Source organism: Dermacentor andersoni, chromosome 1, assembly GCF_023375885.2.
Source record: "Dermacentor andersoni chromosome 1, qqDerAnde1_hic_scaffold, whole genome shotgun sequence".
Taxonomy (NCBI): Eukaryota; Metazoa; Arthropoda; class Arachnida; order Ixodida; family Ixodidae; genus Dermacentor; species Dermacentor andersoni.
Window position 1 is genome coordinate 312,128,171 of NC_092814.1, and position 13,466 is coordinate 312,141,636.

At 43.6% G+C, this 13,466-nt stretch overlaps 1 protein-coding gene across 5 annotated transcripts in view; it reads right to left on the bottom strand.

The window, feature by feature from the left end:
• LOC126548399 (FK506-binding protein 15-like) overlaps nucleotides 1-9,697 on the bottom strand; it is a 112,275-nt gene extending 102,578 nt beyond the window's left edge. For 4 of the 5 annotated variants that reach the window (XM_055063382.2, XM_055063381.1, XM_055063383.2 and 1 more), the window contains exons 1-3: nucleotides 9,523-9,697; nucleotides 9,278-9,381; nucleotides 9,130-9,193 (exon numbers count right to left, since the gene is read on the bottom strand). In XM_055063382.2, the coding sequence (XP_054919357.1) occupies nucleotides 9,130-9,193; nucleotides 9,278-9,381; nucleotides 9,523-9,575 (221 nt within the window). In that variant the 5' untranslated portion in view covers nucleotides 9,576-9,697. The remainder of the gene's footprint in view (nucleotides 1-9,129; nucleotides 9,194-9,277; nucleotides 9,382-9,522) is intronic. The other variant, XM_055063385.1, reaches the window with a different exon arrangement.
• Between the last annotated feature and the right edge of the window lie 3,769 nt (nucleotides 9,698-13,466).

Sequence of the window (13,466 nt, forward strand, 5' to 3'; positions counted from 1 at the left end):
AGATTATCACCGTGACTCTAGCGTGACTAGCATTAAGTCATCTTTATCCCTCTCATCTTTTGAATCCCAAAGAAGCATAGCATTGATTTGTCTATTCCACAAAATAGTCCATACCACATTACCACAAACCACATTACCATACCACAAAATAGTCCATACTTAAAAAGCTTGTGGTCCTTTAAACACAATGTCTCACAACTTCAAGTGTTCCAGAGAACTGGAAGAATGCCAACCTTACACTAACCCATAAAAAGGGAGACATTGAAGGAATTGAAAAATTGTAGGCCCATTAGCTTACTTTCAGTATAGTATAAAATATTCACCAAGACAATCTCCAATAGAATAAGGGCAACATTTCCCTTCAGTCAACAGAGAGAAGAGGCTGGCTTCAGGAAGGGATACTCAACAATGGATCCCATCCATGTCATCAATCAGTTAATAGAGAAATCTGCAGAGTACAATCAACCTCTCTATATGGCTTTCATAGATTATGAAAAGGCATTTGATTCAGTAGAGATACCAGCAGCCATAGAGGCACAACGTAATAAAGGAGTAGAGGAGGATTACGTAAATATCTTGGAAAATATCTACAAAGATTCTACAGCTACTCCAATTTTCCACATGAAAAGTAGGAAGATACCCATAAAGAAAGGGGTCAGACAAGGAGACACAATCTCTTCAATGTTATACACTGCGTGCTTGGAAGAAGTATTCAAGTTATTAAATTGGGACGGCTTAGGGGTAAGGATCAATGGCGAATATCTCAGCAACCTTCGGTTTGCAGATGACATTGTCCTGTTCAGTAACAGTAGGGATGAATTACAACAAATGATTGAGGATCTAAACATAAAAAGTGCAAGAGTGGGATTGAAGATTAATATGCAGAAGACAAAGATAATGATCAATAGCCTGGCAAGGGAACAAGAGTTCAGGATCGCCAGTCAGCCTCTACAGTCGGTGAAGAATGTTTACCTAGGCCAATTACTTACAGGGGACGCTGATCAAGAGAAGGAAATTTACAGAAGAATAAAAATGGGTTGGAGTGCTTACGGCAGGCATTGTCAGATCCCGACTGGGAGCTTACCACTATCATTGAAAAGAAAGGTGCACGATCACTGCATTCTACCAGTGCTAACATATGGGGCCGAAACTTGGAGGTTGACAAAGAAGCTCGAGAACAAGTTAAGGACCGCACAAAGAGCGATGAAACGAAAAATGTTCGGTGTAATGTTAAGAGACAGGAAGAGAGCGGTAAGGATAAGGGAGCAAACAGGAATAGGCAATATTATAATTGGCATAAGGAGAAAAAAAATGGAGCTGGGCAAGCCATGTAATGCGTAGGTTAGATAACCAGTGGACCATTAGAGTTGCGGAATGGGTGTCAAGAGACTGGAAGTGCAGTCGAGGACGGCAGAAAACTAGGTGGGGTGATGAAATTGGGAAATTCACAGATGCAAGGTGGAATTAGTTGGCGCAGGACAGGGGTAATTGGAGATCACTGGGAGAGGCCTTTGTCCTGCAGTGGACATAAAAATAGACTGATGATGAATTCATGGCTACAGCATAAAATTATATTTAAAAGGCGCCACACAACGCTCAGCTGGAAATTTAGATTATGTAGTGGAAATTGTAAAATGCCATTCAAGGAACATTCTATGCAAGATATGTTTAAAAGGGTTTAACTACAATAGAGAGAGGAGAAAATATGTTTCGAGGTGACAGTGTAAGAGGCTTCCTCCCAATCGACTCAACCAGTGCCTGCACGTGACATTTCTCGCATGCCTCCTCCAATATCAGAGCCGAGGGCTCACACAACACCTATGCCATGACACCATTCTTTTCCTGGCACATGGCAAATTTTCAGTGGCAATTCTGTGTGCCTCGCATTTCACACACATCCCCGAGAAGTTTGCTTTGCTGTTGGCCACTCGTGCACTGCAAGTACCACATGTGTGAGCACTTCTAGCACCAAATGTGATGCAAAGGCAACAGCTGTGATGTCATTGCTGGCAGGGAGTGTGGTTCCTCTTTATGGGCATTTTCAGCTAATTTCACAGTGTACATCAGCGCGATACTTTGAAGACATGATAGTCAGCATAGAACTTACATACTGCACTTTTCTGTTTGCTATGTCACATCACATCACCAGACTGGTTACGCCCACTGCAGGGCAAAGGCCTCTCCCATACTTCTTCAACTGCCCCGGTCATGTACTAATTGTGGCCATGTTGTCCCTGCAAACTTCTTAATCTCATCCGCCCACCTAACTTTCTGCTGCCCTCTGCTACGCTTCCCTTCCCTTGAAATCCAGTCCGTAACCCTTAATGACCATCGGTTATCTTCCCTCCTCATTACATGTCCTGCCCATGCCCATTTCTTTTTCTTGATTTCAACTAAGATATCATTAACTCGCGTTTGTTCCCTCACCCAATCTGCTCTTTTCTTATCCCGTAACGTTACACCTATCATTCTTCTTTCCATAGCTCGTTGCGTCGTTCTCAATTTCAGTAGAACCCTTTTCGTAAGCCTCCAGGTTTCTGCCCCGTACGTGAGTACTGATAAGACACAGCTGTTATATACTGTTCTCTTGAGGGATAATGGCAACCTGCTGTTCATGATCTGAGAATGCCTGCCAAACGCACCCCAGCCCATTCTTATTCTTCTGATTATTTCAGTCTCATGATCCGGATCCGCAGTCACTACCTGTCCTAAGTAGATGTATTCCCTTACCACTTCCAGTGCCTCGCTACCTATCGTAAACTGCTGTTCTCTTCCTAGACTGTTCAACATTACTTTAGTTTTCTGCAGATTAATTTTTAGACCAACCCTTCGGCTTTGCCTCTCCAGGTCAGTGAGCATGCATTGCAGTTGGTCCCCTGAGTTACTAAGCAAGGCAATATCATCAGCGAATCGCAAGTCACTAAGGTATTCTCCATTAACTCTATGTCCAAACACTTAAATGTCAAATTAAAGGCACCCTGAAACACTTTTTGAACACAGTTAAGAAAACAATGCCAATCTGTACAAGAGGCCCCTGTGAACATGTAAGCCAAATATTATTCCACTACATGTAGCAGGGAATTTAAAATTTCATGTTGAAAACAGCAATAAATAGTTTTCTCTAACTGGCACAACGTCGCCATGCAGCGTCATCACAAGCAGCTGGACCCACCAACAGCTACTGCTCGATTTCGTATCACAGGAACATTCTCAGTAATAAATACTTGCTAATTGTGAGTTACATAAATGAAACGTATGTCTGTGATCTCAAAAAGACAAAAAAAGTCATTCCATCTTTGCACTGCCAGTATACGCCTGACAGCTGCATGTATCTGTGCCTGCTGCACGTGGCCTCAGAGATACCAAAAGAGTGCTGCTCAGCCTAGTCTACCATGGCCGCAACGAGCCCTTTTGTCGCCGAGACACTTAATTTTTGGGTGGGGCCTTGCCCCCTTGGCTTCTCTCCTGTGCAGCATCCAGCACACTAGCATAAACGAAAAGAAAGAAGCGTATCGGTGCAATAACTCCACATATACTTCAAGGATTCTAAAAAAAAAATGACTCACCATCCCGACCCTGCGAAAGTGGATGGCCAGCGAAGCTGTTAGAAAACCACTCAAATGCCGTCGATGGGGATATGAAATGTTTTATTGTTCTGCCTAGTCTCAGCATGAAACCGTTGTTGAGCATTACGATTCTGCACTCTTCACCGCTCATCGTATTCACACTGCTCTTCAGGAGTCTTAACTTTGCGTGGCCTACCCGTAGCGGTCTTGCAATGAACTGAATGAGTTGCGAGGCAGGTCTCTCTCATATATTCTTATATAAAATTTGGTGACGTCACTCACTGATTTGTATGCTGCTGTTGACCCTTTCTCACTAGGGCAGCTTATGCAACCGTAATCTTTACCGGAAAACACATGCGGGGAGAAGGAACATGCCTCGCATTGTTCACAGATGCCTTATCATCCATCATGCAGTTTTGACGCTTGTCTTGTGCTTCTCTTTATTGAAATGAATACTGAGCTGTGCGTTGCATGCCCGATTCCAAAGGAGATACGCACTTTTTTTTGGCTAAATTTCTTTTCTTTTTTTTGCTGGCGGACATGAAGAATCCCAACCAACTAGAAGCTAACAGCTTCGCTGTAAAATTTTTGCTGTATGAGATTCACTAGATTCACCTTTTGTAGTAAGGTCATTCTATGATTAGCTACAGAAGTGTTTCAGGGCCTCTTTAAGACTATTTCCATGCAATGATGGCTCTGTTCTAGCATTATGCCTGTACTAACTCCACAACCAACATGCCAGCCTACCAGGACTGTGCTAGTGTAAGAAGACTGTCAGGATCAAAATACAGAACAAATATTGTGGCATCAACAGTTAATGACAGCGAAATCACCTGGGAGTCATACTGTGCAGTGCTACAAAGAAAAAAAAAAAGAAAAGAAAGAAAACTTCCACCCGTAAAAGAACAGGCTGCACTATAATGATTATTTGCATGTTACTGTGACAGATTTCACAAAGGACAACTGATTAGTACACTTATAGAATTCATATAGAAGAGAACTGCTTAACTTAATGCACTGATCTGCAGGCAAATTTACTCTGTTTCAGCTGAAGTGCCTAAAAATAGAAAAGGCAAGATATTTGAGCAATTCCTCTGGCCATTTCATTGACAATTAAACGTTAACAAAATTCATAACCAGACCACTAATTAACAAAATGCTCTAATTACCATTTATGTGGGGCAATTAAGCCATTGAATGGTAATGGAAAACCTTTACTACTTCCAAGTGCACTCAATGTCGTTTTTTTGAAAAACAAGACCGAGATTCACAGGAATATGGAGACTTAAAATCGTCAACAGTGGTCATTGGAGCCAACATTTTGACAGGGAGACTTGTCTTCATCAGACAAGGGGGCATGTTTTAGTCAGGGCCCTGACAAAGACAGGTCTCCTTGTCCAAATGTTGGCTTGAGGGACACTGAGTCTTAGACTACTGTTGCTCAATTCCACCATGTAGTGATTCTACTAGTAGCCTTTTAGAGGATTAATTTTGGCTTATGCAGCTTACGAAATGACTCGGGTATCTCGTCTGCACTATACTCAGGAAATCTTAGACAGCTAAAGTTCAAAGGTGATTTCATTTGATGTTCTCTGCATGCAGGTTAGAAGCTGCATTTAACACAGAAGTACACCTCAAAGGCAACAATCAGAGCCGTGCGACAGGTATAAAAAATATAAACCAGGAAACGGCACAGAAAGTCCTTGTCGCCATACATGAATTGTGTTTTTCATGGTACCATAAGGAGCGCAAGTTTAAGTGCAGTGACAGAAAATGTTGCTTGGTATGAAGTATGAATATGCATAACAAAAGATCATGACACAGCCGTTCTTTCAATGCCTTATGCTTATGTGCTCATGGAAAAGTTGCATGCGGTACCTACATACAACCGGAGAGAAAAAAAGAATGAACTCCTTCGAGAGCCCAATATGCATGCACAGGATGGATTTGATGTGTGTTCAGTCATAAATGCAGCCCCTAAAAGGTGTATCCTTGCTTCTTCCTGGGTTTTTGATCAGAATCTGAGTTTGTCTTCAATATGGTGTCACCAATGCCTACATCAATGCATTTGGTGCTCTAAGAGAAAGTTCGCAAGATTGCACTAGTCTGATAAGATGGTGAAATGTGACAACACCAATGAATTGAAAATTTCCGACAAAGCAGAGTGTAGTGACAGGTGCAGCCCTGTGGGGTGTGCCAGGGCATAATATCAACTGCTGGCACCTGGCAGAAACACTCAGCAGGCAGTAGTTAGCTAGGGCGGGTAATATTGATGAATGATCAATCGAACAAATGTATCCCGCAAAATGATTCATCTTCATCGATGTGCACCTTTTATTTAATCGACTTATCGATTGGGCCTGTTCAATGAATCATTTTCGAGAGTTCGACAGGAGTGGCCCGAAAATTTTGGTATTGTACTGGAATGGCGGCGCACGAGCAGTGACTGTGCGGCTGTGGTAGAGTGAATGTCGACTGTTCTTCCAAGTGATGCCAAGCCCTCTGATTCCTCTCTTCCCCCACACCGCACACACCACAGAAACCCGGAGGCTTGAAATGTCCACAGAATTCAAGGGATACTACCCCAACCCAGTCATCGATCCTCGTGCCACTCCCAATCCACTGAAAATGTAGCAAAACATGCACGCCAGGCTGGAGCATGTATTTGACACAGCAATGGAGTTCGTGTCAATTCTTGCAAATCTATAGCACCCGAGTATCTATTCTTGCATGCTGGTTTGTGATCATTTAAGGAAGGTGTCTGTTTCACCTGTACACCCCAGCCAATTGACATTCCTTTGCTCTTTAGAAAAGCATGTAATTTAATATACTAAACCAGTAATTGTTTTTTCCTCTGTGCATATTGCAATTTCTTGCATATTTCAGTTGGTCTTCACCTTCCACTTTTGCCATTTTTCTTATTTCTTGTTGCTGTAATGTACAGGCATTCACTAGTGCCATGTATATTATTTAATTCTACACTAAGTGCCATTTTATAACATATATTGTTTATCTTTTCAAAAGCCGCAACTGGTAACGACATTTAGTCTAACCAGTTAAAGATTATCCTTTATCAAATGTTTATACACTTGTGTTTCAAACATGGTCCCACCTGTCAAACATTAAAATAATGTCCTACAAAAGTAGACAACTGTTTCAAGCTTTTGAAAAGTGCCCGGCAATAATTTCGATTAAATGCTAAAATGATGAATGATTAATCGTTAATCAAATAAAAAAATTAATCGACCATCCCCAGCATTAGCTGGATCATTTTTCTATCTAAGCAAGAAATGCTGTCACTTTGCCAGCAACCACTATACAGTAACTCTAATGCTAATGAAGGCTGCACCTTTCAACGAAACAGCGCAGCAAACTGATAGAAACAAAAAGTAACGCATTCAAAATTGGAAGCAAACTTATCTGAAGCTAGCATTGACAATGCACAATTAAAAAAAATCCCAGCAGCATGTCTGCATTGCTGTGGAGATTTCTTTAAAGAAGAAATAAAACAATGGTAAACATAAAACGCACACATTGTTTACTATGCCGAGACTTAAAAATGACTAAACCTACCGTGTACTCATTATAATGTTCACATTTACACAGTGCATTTACTTGGACATAAGCTGACCAACTTATCAGGCCTCTCCACCTCGTATTCCATGAGCAAAAAGTAAACAAGAAAGCCCCATTTATAAGCAAGAACACTGGCCCCATGTGCACAACGGAATGAAATAATTTCAAAACACGAAGTGATGGCTTTTTGTCATCTATATGGTAAAGCTATCTAAACCTCAGGAAGAGCACAAACCTGCAGGAGCATGGCACACAAGTTTCATTTTGCTTTGCTCTCAACACCTTCCAAGACTCAACAACAGCCCACCTTAAGTTGAAATATATTTGCATGCAGAGATAGAGGTGCATAGATGCTACTCATGACAAAAAATTGTAACATTTAGCAATTTACAAATGGCTTTGTTTGGACTTCGAAAAACATGGCATGAAAAAATTTTAATGTACAGAGGTTTGAAAATGTACTCAACTACAAGTCAGTAAATGTCATATTTGCTAAGCTTTCTTCTGTGACCTAATAAATGAATGGAAAGGTTCAGTGCAGTGAGGGGTTGATGTGCACACAATTAAGGATAGTCACGGACAAAATATTACGGGATCTGCGAGCACGTGCCACACTGCATTCTTGCACCCTTTAATGAAGCAAGCGTCTATTTTTGAGACATGGGATTGCGCATGCGCGGCCTTTCATGCTGGCGTTTTTGCCACTAGGCTGATTTCTTGCCAGCATGCTAGTAGAATCGTGATGATTGCAGAAGATTACGCTAGGAGAGCAGTGTCTGTTTTGTTCGATTGTGATGTGTGACAATGCACTGCACACCCCGACACCCGAGAACGATACCACTCCTCCTAGCATATTCTTCTGCAATTATTGCGATACCAACAGCACGCTGGCAACAAATGGGCCTAGTGGCAAGCACGCCAGCAAGAAAGGGCATGCATGCACGATGCCATATCTCAAAAGAAGGCGCTTGCTTCGTTAAAGGGCGCAAGAATGCAGTTTGGCACGTGCTTGCAGATCGCGCAATATTTTGTCCATGACTATACTGTGTAACATTTTGCAACCACAGCAGTTCACAATGAAAGCGGAAGCATGCCAACTGATCCAATGATGGCCCAGAAATAATGCAGACAATGCCGCCGCACATCTGCAGATACGATTGGATTTCACCTTTGGCTAAGTATATCTTGTGTTTGTTTGCTAATAATTGTCCTTGTATATCAATCTATTAATTTCTTTGTGCAGTAACAGGCCTTGCATACTACAAAAACTACATATGTCCATTTCTCGGAGGTACTAGCATCTAGCTGAAGTATACCATAGAATTCGTATAGCAAAAGTAGTGATATACTGATTACAATGGGGGTGGGATGCTTAACAACAGTCTTTACAGAGAGTCCTTATGCAAGTGTGACTATTTCAGCACAACACCATCAGTACACGACAACGGCTTCATTCCAATAAGTCCCCTTGTAAAAGATTTCCTTTCCTAATATTTGATATATTGTATTATAGGTGAAAGATGTGTAATACCTAAATATCGGCTAAATTAAGCAGTTACGAAGAAGAGAAAGAAATATAAGGCAGCTCTCGCACTCTCTCTAGTCTGTATATGCCTCTAGTAAAGGGGAAAACACGACATATACTCTAAACGTCGCAGGCGGCAACACAAGCTAACAAGGCTATAAGAGCTAGTGAAGAAAATATATAAAGTTTCAACGTGCGTTAAATAAGCATATTGAGCATCGACTCGCTACGGTGGTAAACGACGGTGCCATTATATGGCAGGCATTCACATACCAATTATCGCCATCTAATTTTCGAAAACACCCAAATTTCAACTAGCTCACTAAGGACGCGTATTGCTAAGCAAACATAAATGTGGGTGCCATTTCAACACTCACGTTCAATAAAGAGCACAAAAACGAAGCAATGTACTGCTGACAGTGGTGTTATAGTGAACACGACTATGAGAGATAGTCGACTTACTACTTGAATGCCTGGACAACAGCAGCATGTAGTAGTGATAAGGTGCCAGACGATGACTGTTTATCTGCCAGGAAAACAGAAGCAGCACAGTGACGTGGTAGATGGTGTGCGACAAACACTAAACGAAACACGTGAAAATGCGGCTCACCAGTAGTTTTGCCGACGGATGGTTGCCTCGGAGGCGTGTAAGTTAGTGAACTATTACCGGCTTTCGCAGCGTCGTTGTCAGAAAAGAGGTTTGCAAGTTTCGAGCTGCAAGGAAACGAAATGAAAAAGGTCTTTGTAGCTTTTCGGGACACTTTCATGTCACTTTTCCGGCCGCTAAGTCATTTATATGACTTAAACACGAGCACCCTCATACATAAAACGGATTAGTCGGGAGAAACGACATACCTTCCAGGCTGCACTGTGAAATCAACATCATCGTCGTCATTTGCAAAGTGCATAGCTATCCTTTAAAACATATGCAACTCGAAAAGTGTACGGACTTCGAGCAGACAGAGGCACGTCAAGCTACTCGAAAGTAACCACCCCTCGCATCAGCCGTATCGGCAGTCGACAGGCGCCGCCGCTCGCTGCAGCATAGTTGCCAGCCGATGAACCCAAGGGAGCTAAGAAAAATCCCTGGGTGCAGGCCCGTGCAGTGCATTGAGTGCACGTTAAAGAAACCCAGGTAGTCAAAATTAATCAGGAGTCCCCCACTACATCCTGCGTCATAATCGTGTCGTGGTTTTGGCACGTAAAACTTCAGAATTTTTTTTTCCTTTTTAGTCTCGTGGGCTGGCTAAGGACACTGAGCGGCCACCCCGACCTTCCGAAAGTAGCGAAAGCAAAAAGGACGTAAGAATGGCAAGAGCACCACTGGGGACGTATTCTGAAACGTTCGCCGCGGCGAAAGTTTCGCACTGGCCACGCCTCCGCCGTTGCGGCGCGCGCTGAATGGCTGCTTTGACAAAACCGGAAATTCACTTGCGCCACCTGAATTTCCGGTTTTGTCAAAGCAGCCGTTCAGAGCGCGCCGCAACGGCGGAGGCGTGGCCAGTGCGAAACTTTCGCCGCGGCGAACGTTTCAGAATACGTCCCCTGCTTCCGTGTCTGCGTGCGCGCAGTTGTTTAATCTATCGAGGAGTATGATTGATCGCAATGGAAAATGCCTTGTGCGGCACCGGTATAAGTCAATAAGTCATCAAAGTCAGCTGTCTGTATTTTGAGAGCGCAGCTCATAGGCGCCCGTTGCTGCGGCGAGTGTCGGCATAATGTAGCGAACGAGTACAGCGAAAGACGAAAGCGAACGAGGAGCGCAGCGGGGGATGAACGACGGGGCGCAGAGAACCCATGATGCGGAGAGTGGAGGAGGAGGGTATGGCGAAAGGGTGAGGAGAAAAGCGTGGTGCGGCAACGATGGCTACCAAATGGCGCCAGAGTAGCGCACGTCTTCTGGGAGGTCTGTCGACGGCGGCTGCTGTGAATAGCGCCCACGCGTCACCCACGCGCTGGCTCTCGCGATCTCTAGATTAGCGAGCCAGTCGCGCCACACTTCGCTCCGTTTGCAACGTGCCGCACGAGACTGTGTGTCCGCGCAGCCAATATATCGGGAAATGAAAACACGTATAGAGCTACGCTCAAATTTCGCATTAGGGAGTATTCTAATCGTCGGTAATTTTGTTTTATTGCTGTCTATGAAGTTGATTTCATTAGCTTTAGTGTTGAGGAACGATGGCCGCAAATTCTGTGCCGGGTCTTTTCGTATGGCGTGAACCTCCGGATCATTCTCAGTCATGGTGGTCACCGTATTTCCGAAGACGCAGGAAAAAGTCAGTCTCGCCAGACAACCGAAGCATTGATTGAGATAGCAAATTATTAGACAGCTATACAAAGTAAGGGTAGTCGTTTTGCCAGCTGCATAATCTGCTGTAAACATTCGTTTACTAACTAAATTTACTAGCACGTTGTCACGTGCGTACAGGCAAACACGAACACGTCTCACTCGACTCCCACGGACACTGGCTGACAGAACGCTGGCATGATGAAGAGCGGCAGCAGAGGCGAGCGAATTTCCCTTAGGGCTGCCTCTCGCTTCAACACGAACTAGGCGCGCGAGAACACAGCGCACACGAAGCAATCAGCTATCTCCGGTCGATTATCCTTCGAACCCAGCGCAGACTGCCTCCAAGATAGAACGCGCGCGTCCGCGCTCAGCCAACACCACAAGATTCAGCCGTCGCCACAACGCGGGAAGACACCAAGCAACAGAGGCTCTAATAAAGAAACGACAAAGCATGAAAGTGTCCAACTGAGGAGATCAGGTAAAACTGGCTGAACTATCAAAACTGATCAACAAGAGGAAATTATAACGCGTGAAAGATTGGGGAAGCCGCAAAAAATGGCCGCAGCATGAAATCAGCGAGGAGAAAACTTGGCGAGATGTATGCACTGAAAGATAAGCAGGGTAGTGCCTTCAGCCATGTCGATTATATAGGAAAAGTAGCAGAAGAATCCTATACTCCTATACAGAATCCTATACAGTATACCCAGTGTACAGTATACCCAGAGCAGCCACGCTACCTTCATTTGATGTATGGGATGAACAGGATACGGATGCTCCTTCTATAACTAACGATCAAGTTAGAAGGGCCTTGCAAGACGTGACCCGGGGAAAAGCGGCAGGAGATGAAGAAATAACAGTAGATTTAATCAAAGATGGAGGAGATATTATGCTTGAAAAGCTTGCGGCCTTTTATATGCAATGCCTCGCGACTTCAAGTGTATCAGAGAGCTGGAAGAATGCCAACATTGTAACAATGCATAAGAAGGGAGTCGTTAAAGAACTGAAGAAGTATAGGCCCATTAGCTTGCTTACTAAGGACAAATTGTACAGGATTGTACAAATTATTCACCAATATAATTTCCAATAGAATCAGGGCAACACTTGACTTCAATTAACCAAGAGAGCAGGCTGGTTTCAGGAAGGGATATTCTACAATGAATCACATCCATGTAATCAATCAAGTAAACGAGAAATCTGCGGAGTACAAACAACCTCTCGATATGGCTTTTGCAAATTATGAAAAAAGCATTCGATTCAGAAGAGATACTAGCAGTCATAGAGTCATTCAGTTATGGAGGAGAACAGGAGGCATACGTGAATATCTTGGGAAATATCTACAAACATTCCACAGCTACCTTGGTTCTCCACAAGCAGAACGTTACCGATTAAGAAAGGAGTCAGGCAAGGAAACATAATATCTGTAATGATATTCACCGCATGCCTTGATGAAGTATTCAAGCTATTAGGCCGCAAAGGCTTAGAAATGAGGATCAACGGCGAATATCTCAGCAACCTTCGGTTTGCAGAGGGCATTGTCCTGATCAGCAACAAATGATTAAGGACCGCAAACGAGAAAGTATAAAAGTGGGGTTGAAGATTAATATGCAGTAGACAAATATAATGTTCAATAGCCTGGCATGGGTAAAAGAATTCAGGGTCTCCAGTCGGCCTCTAGAGTATGTACAGGAGAACGTTTATTTCGGTCAATTACTCACAGGGGACCCTGATCACGAGAAGGAAACTTAAAGAATAAAAATGGGTTGGTGTGCATACGGCAAGCATTACTAAATCCTTACTTGGAGCTTACCACTGTCGTTGAAAAGAAATATGTAGAATCATTGCATTCTACCGGTGCTAACATATGGGACAGAAACTTGGAGGTTAACAAGGAAGCTTGAGAACAATTTAAAGACCATGCAAAGATCGAAGGAACGAAAAAAGAAAGTCGCAGTTTCGCCCGAAAGGCGACGCATGAATTGCGTTAGCAAATTAGTAGACAGCTATGTGAAGTAAGGATTGTAGTTTTATCGGCAGTATAAACTTGTAAACATTCGCTTACTAATTAACAAGCATGGTATAAGGCGCGCACAAGCGAACATGGGCACATCTCACTCGTTGAGCGCGGAAACTCGCTGTCAGTACGCTGGAGTGAGGAAGCGCGACAGCAGCAGCGAGCGAATTGGCTACAAAAAAAAAAAATGGAGTTTTACGTGCCAAAACCACTTTCTGATTATGAGGCATGCCGAAGTGCAGGACTCCGGAAATGTCGACCACCTGGGGTTCTTTAACGTGCACCTAAATGTAAGTACACGGGTGTTTTCGCCCCCATCAAAATGCGGCCGCCGTGGCCGGGATTCGATCCCGTGACCTCGTGCTCAGCAGACCAACACCATAGCCACCGAGCAACCACGGCGGGTCGAATTGGCTATCGTGCTGCCTCTCGCTTCAACGCGAACACGAAGCGCACACGAAGATATCATACACAGCGCACACGAAGATATCATGCATA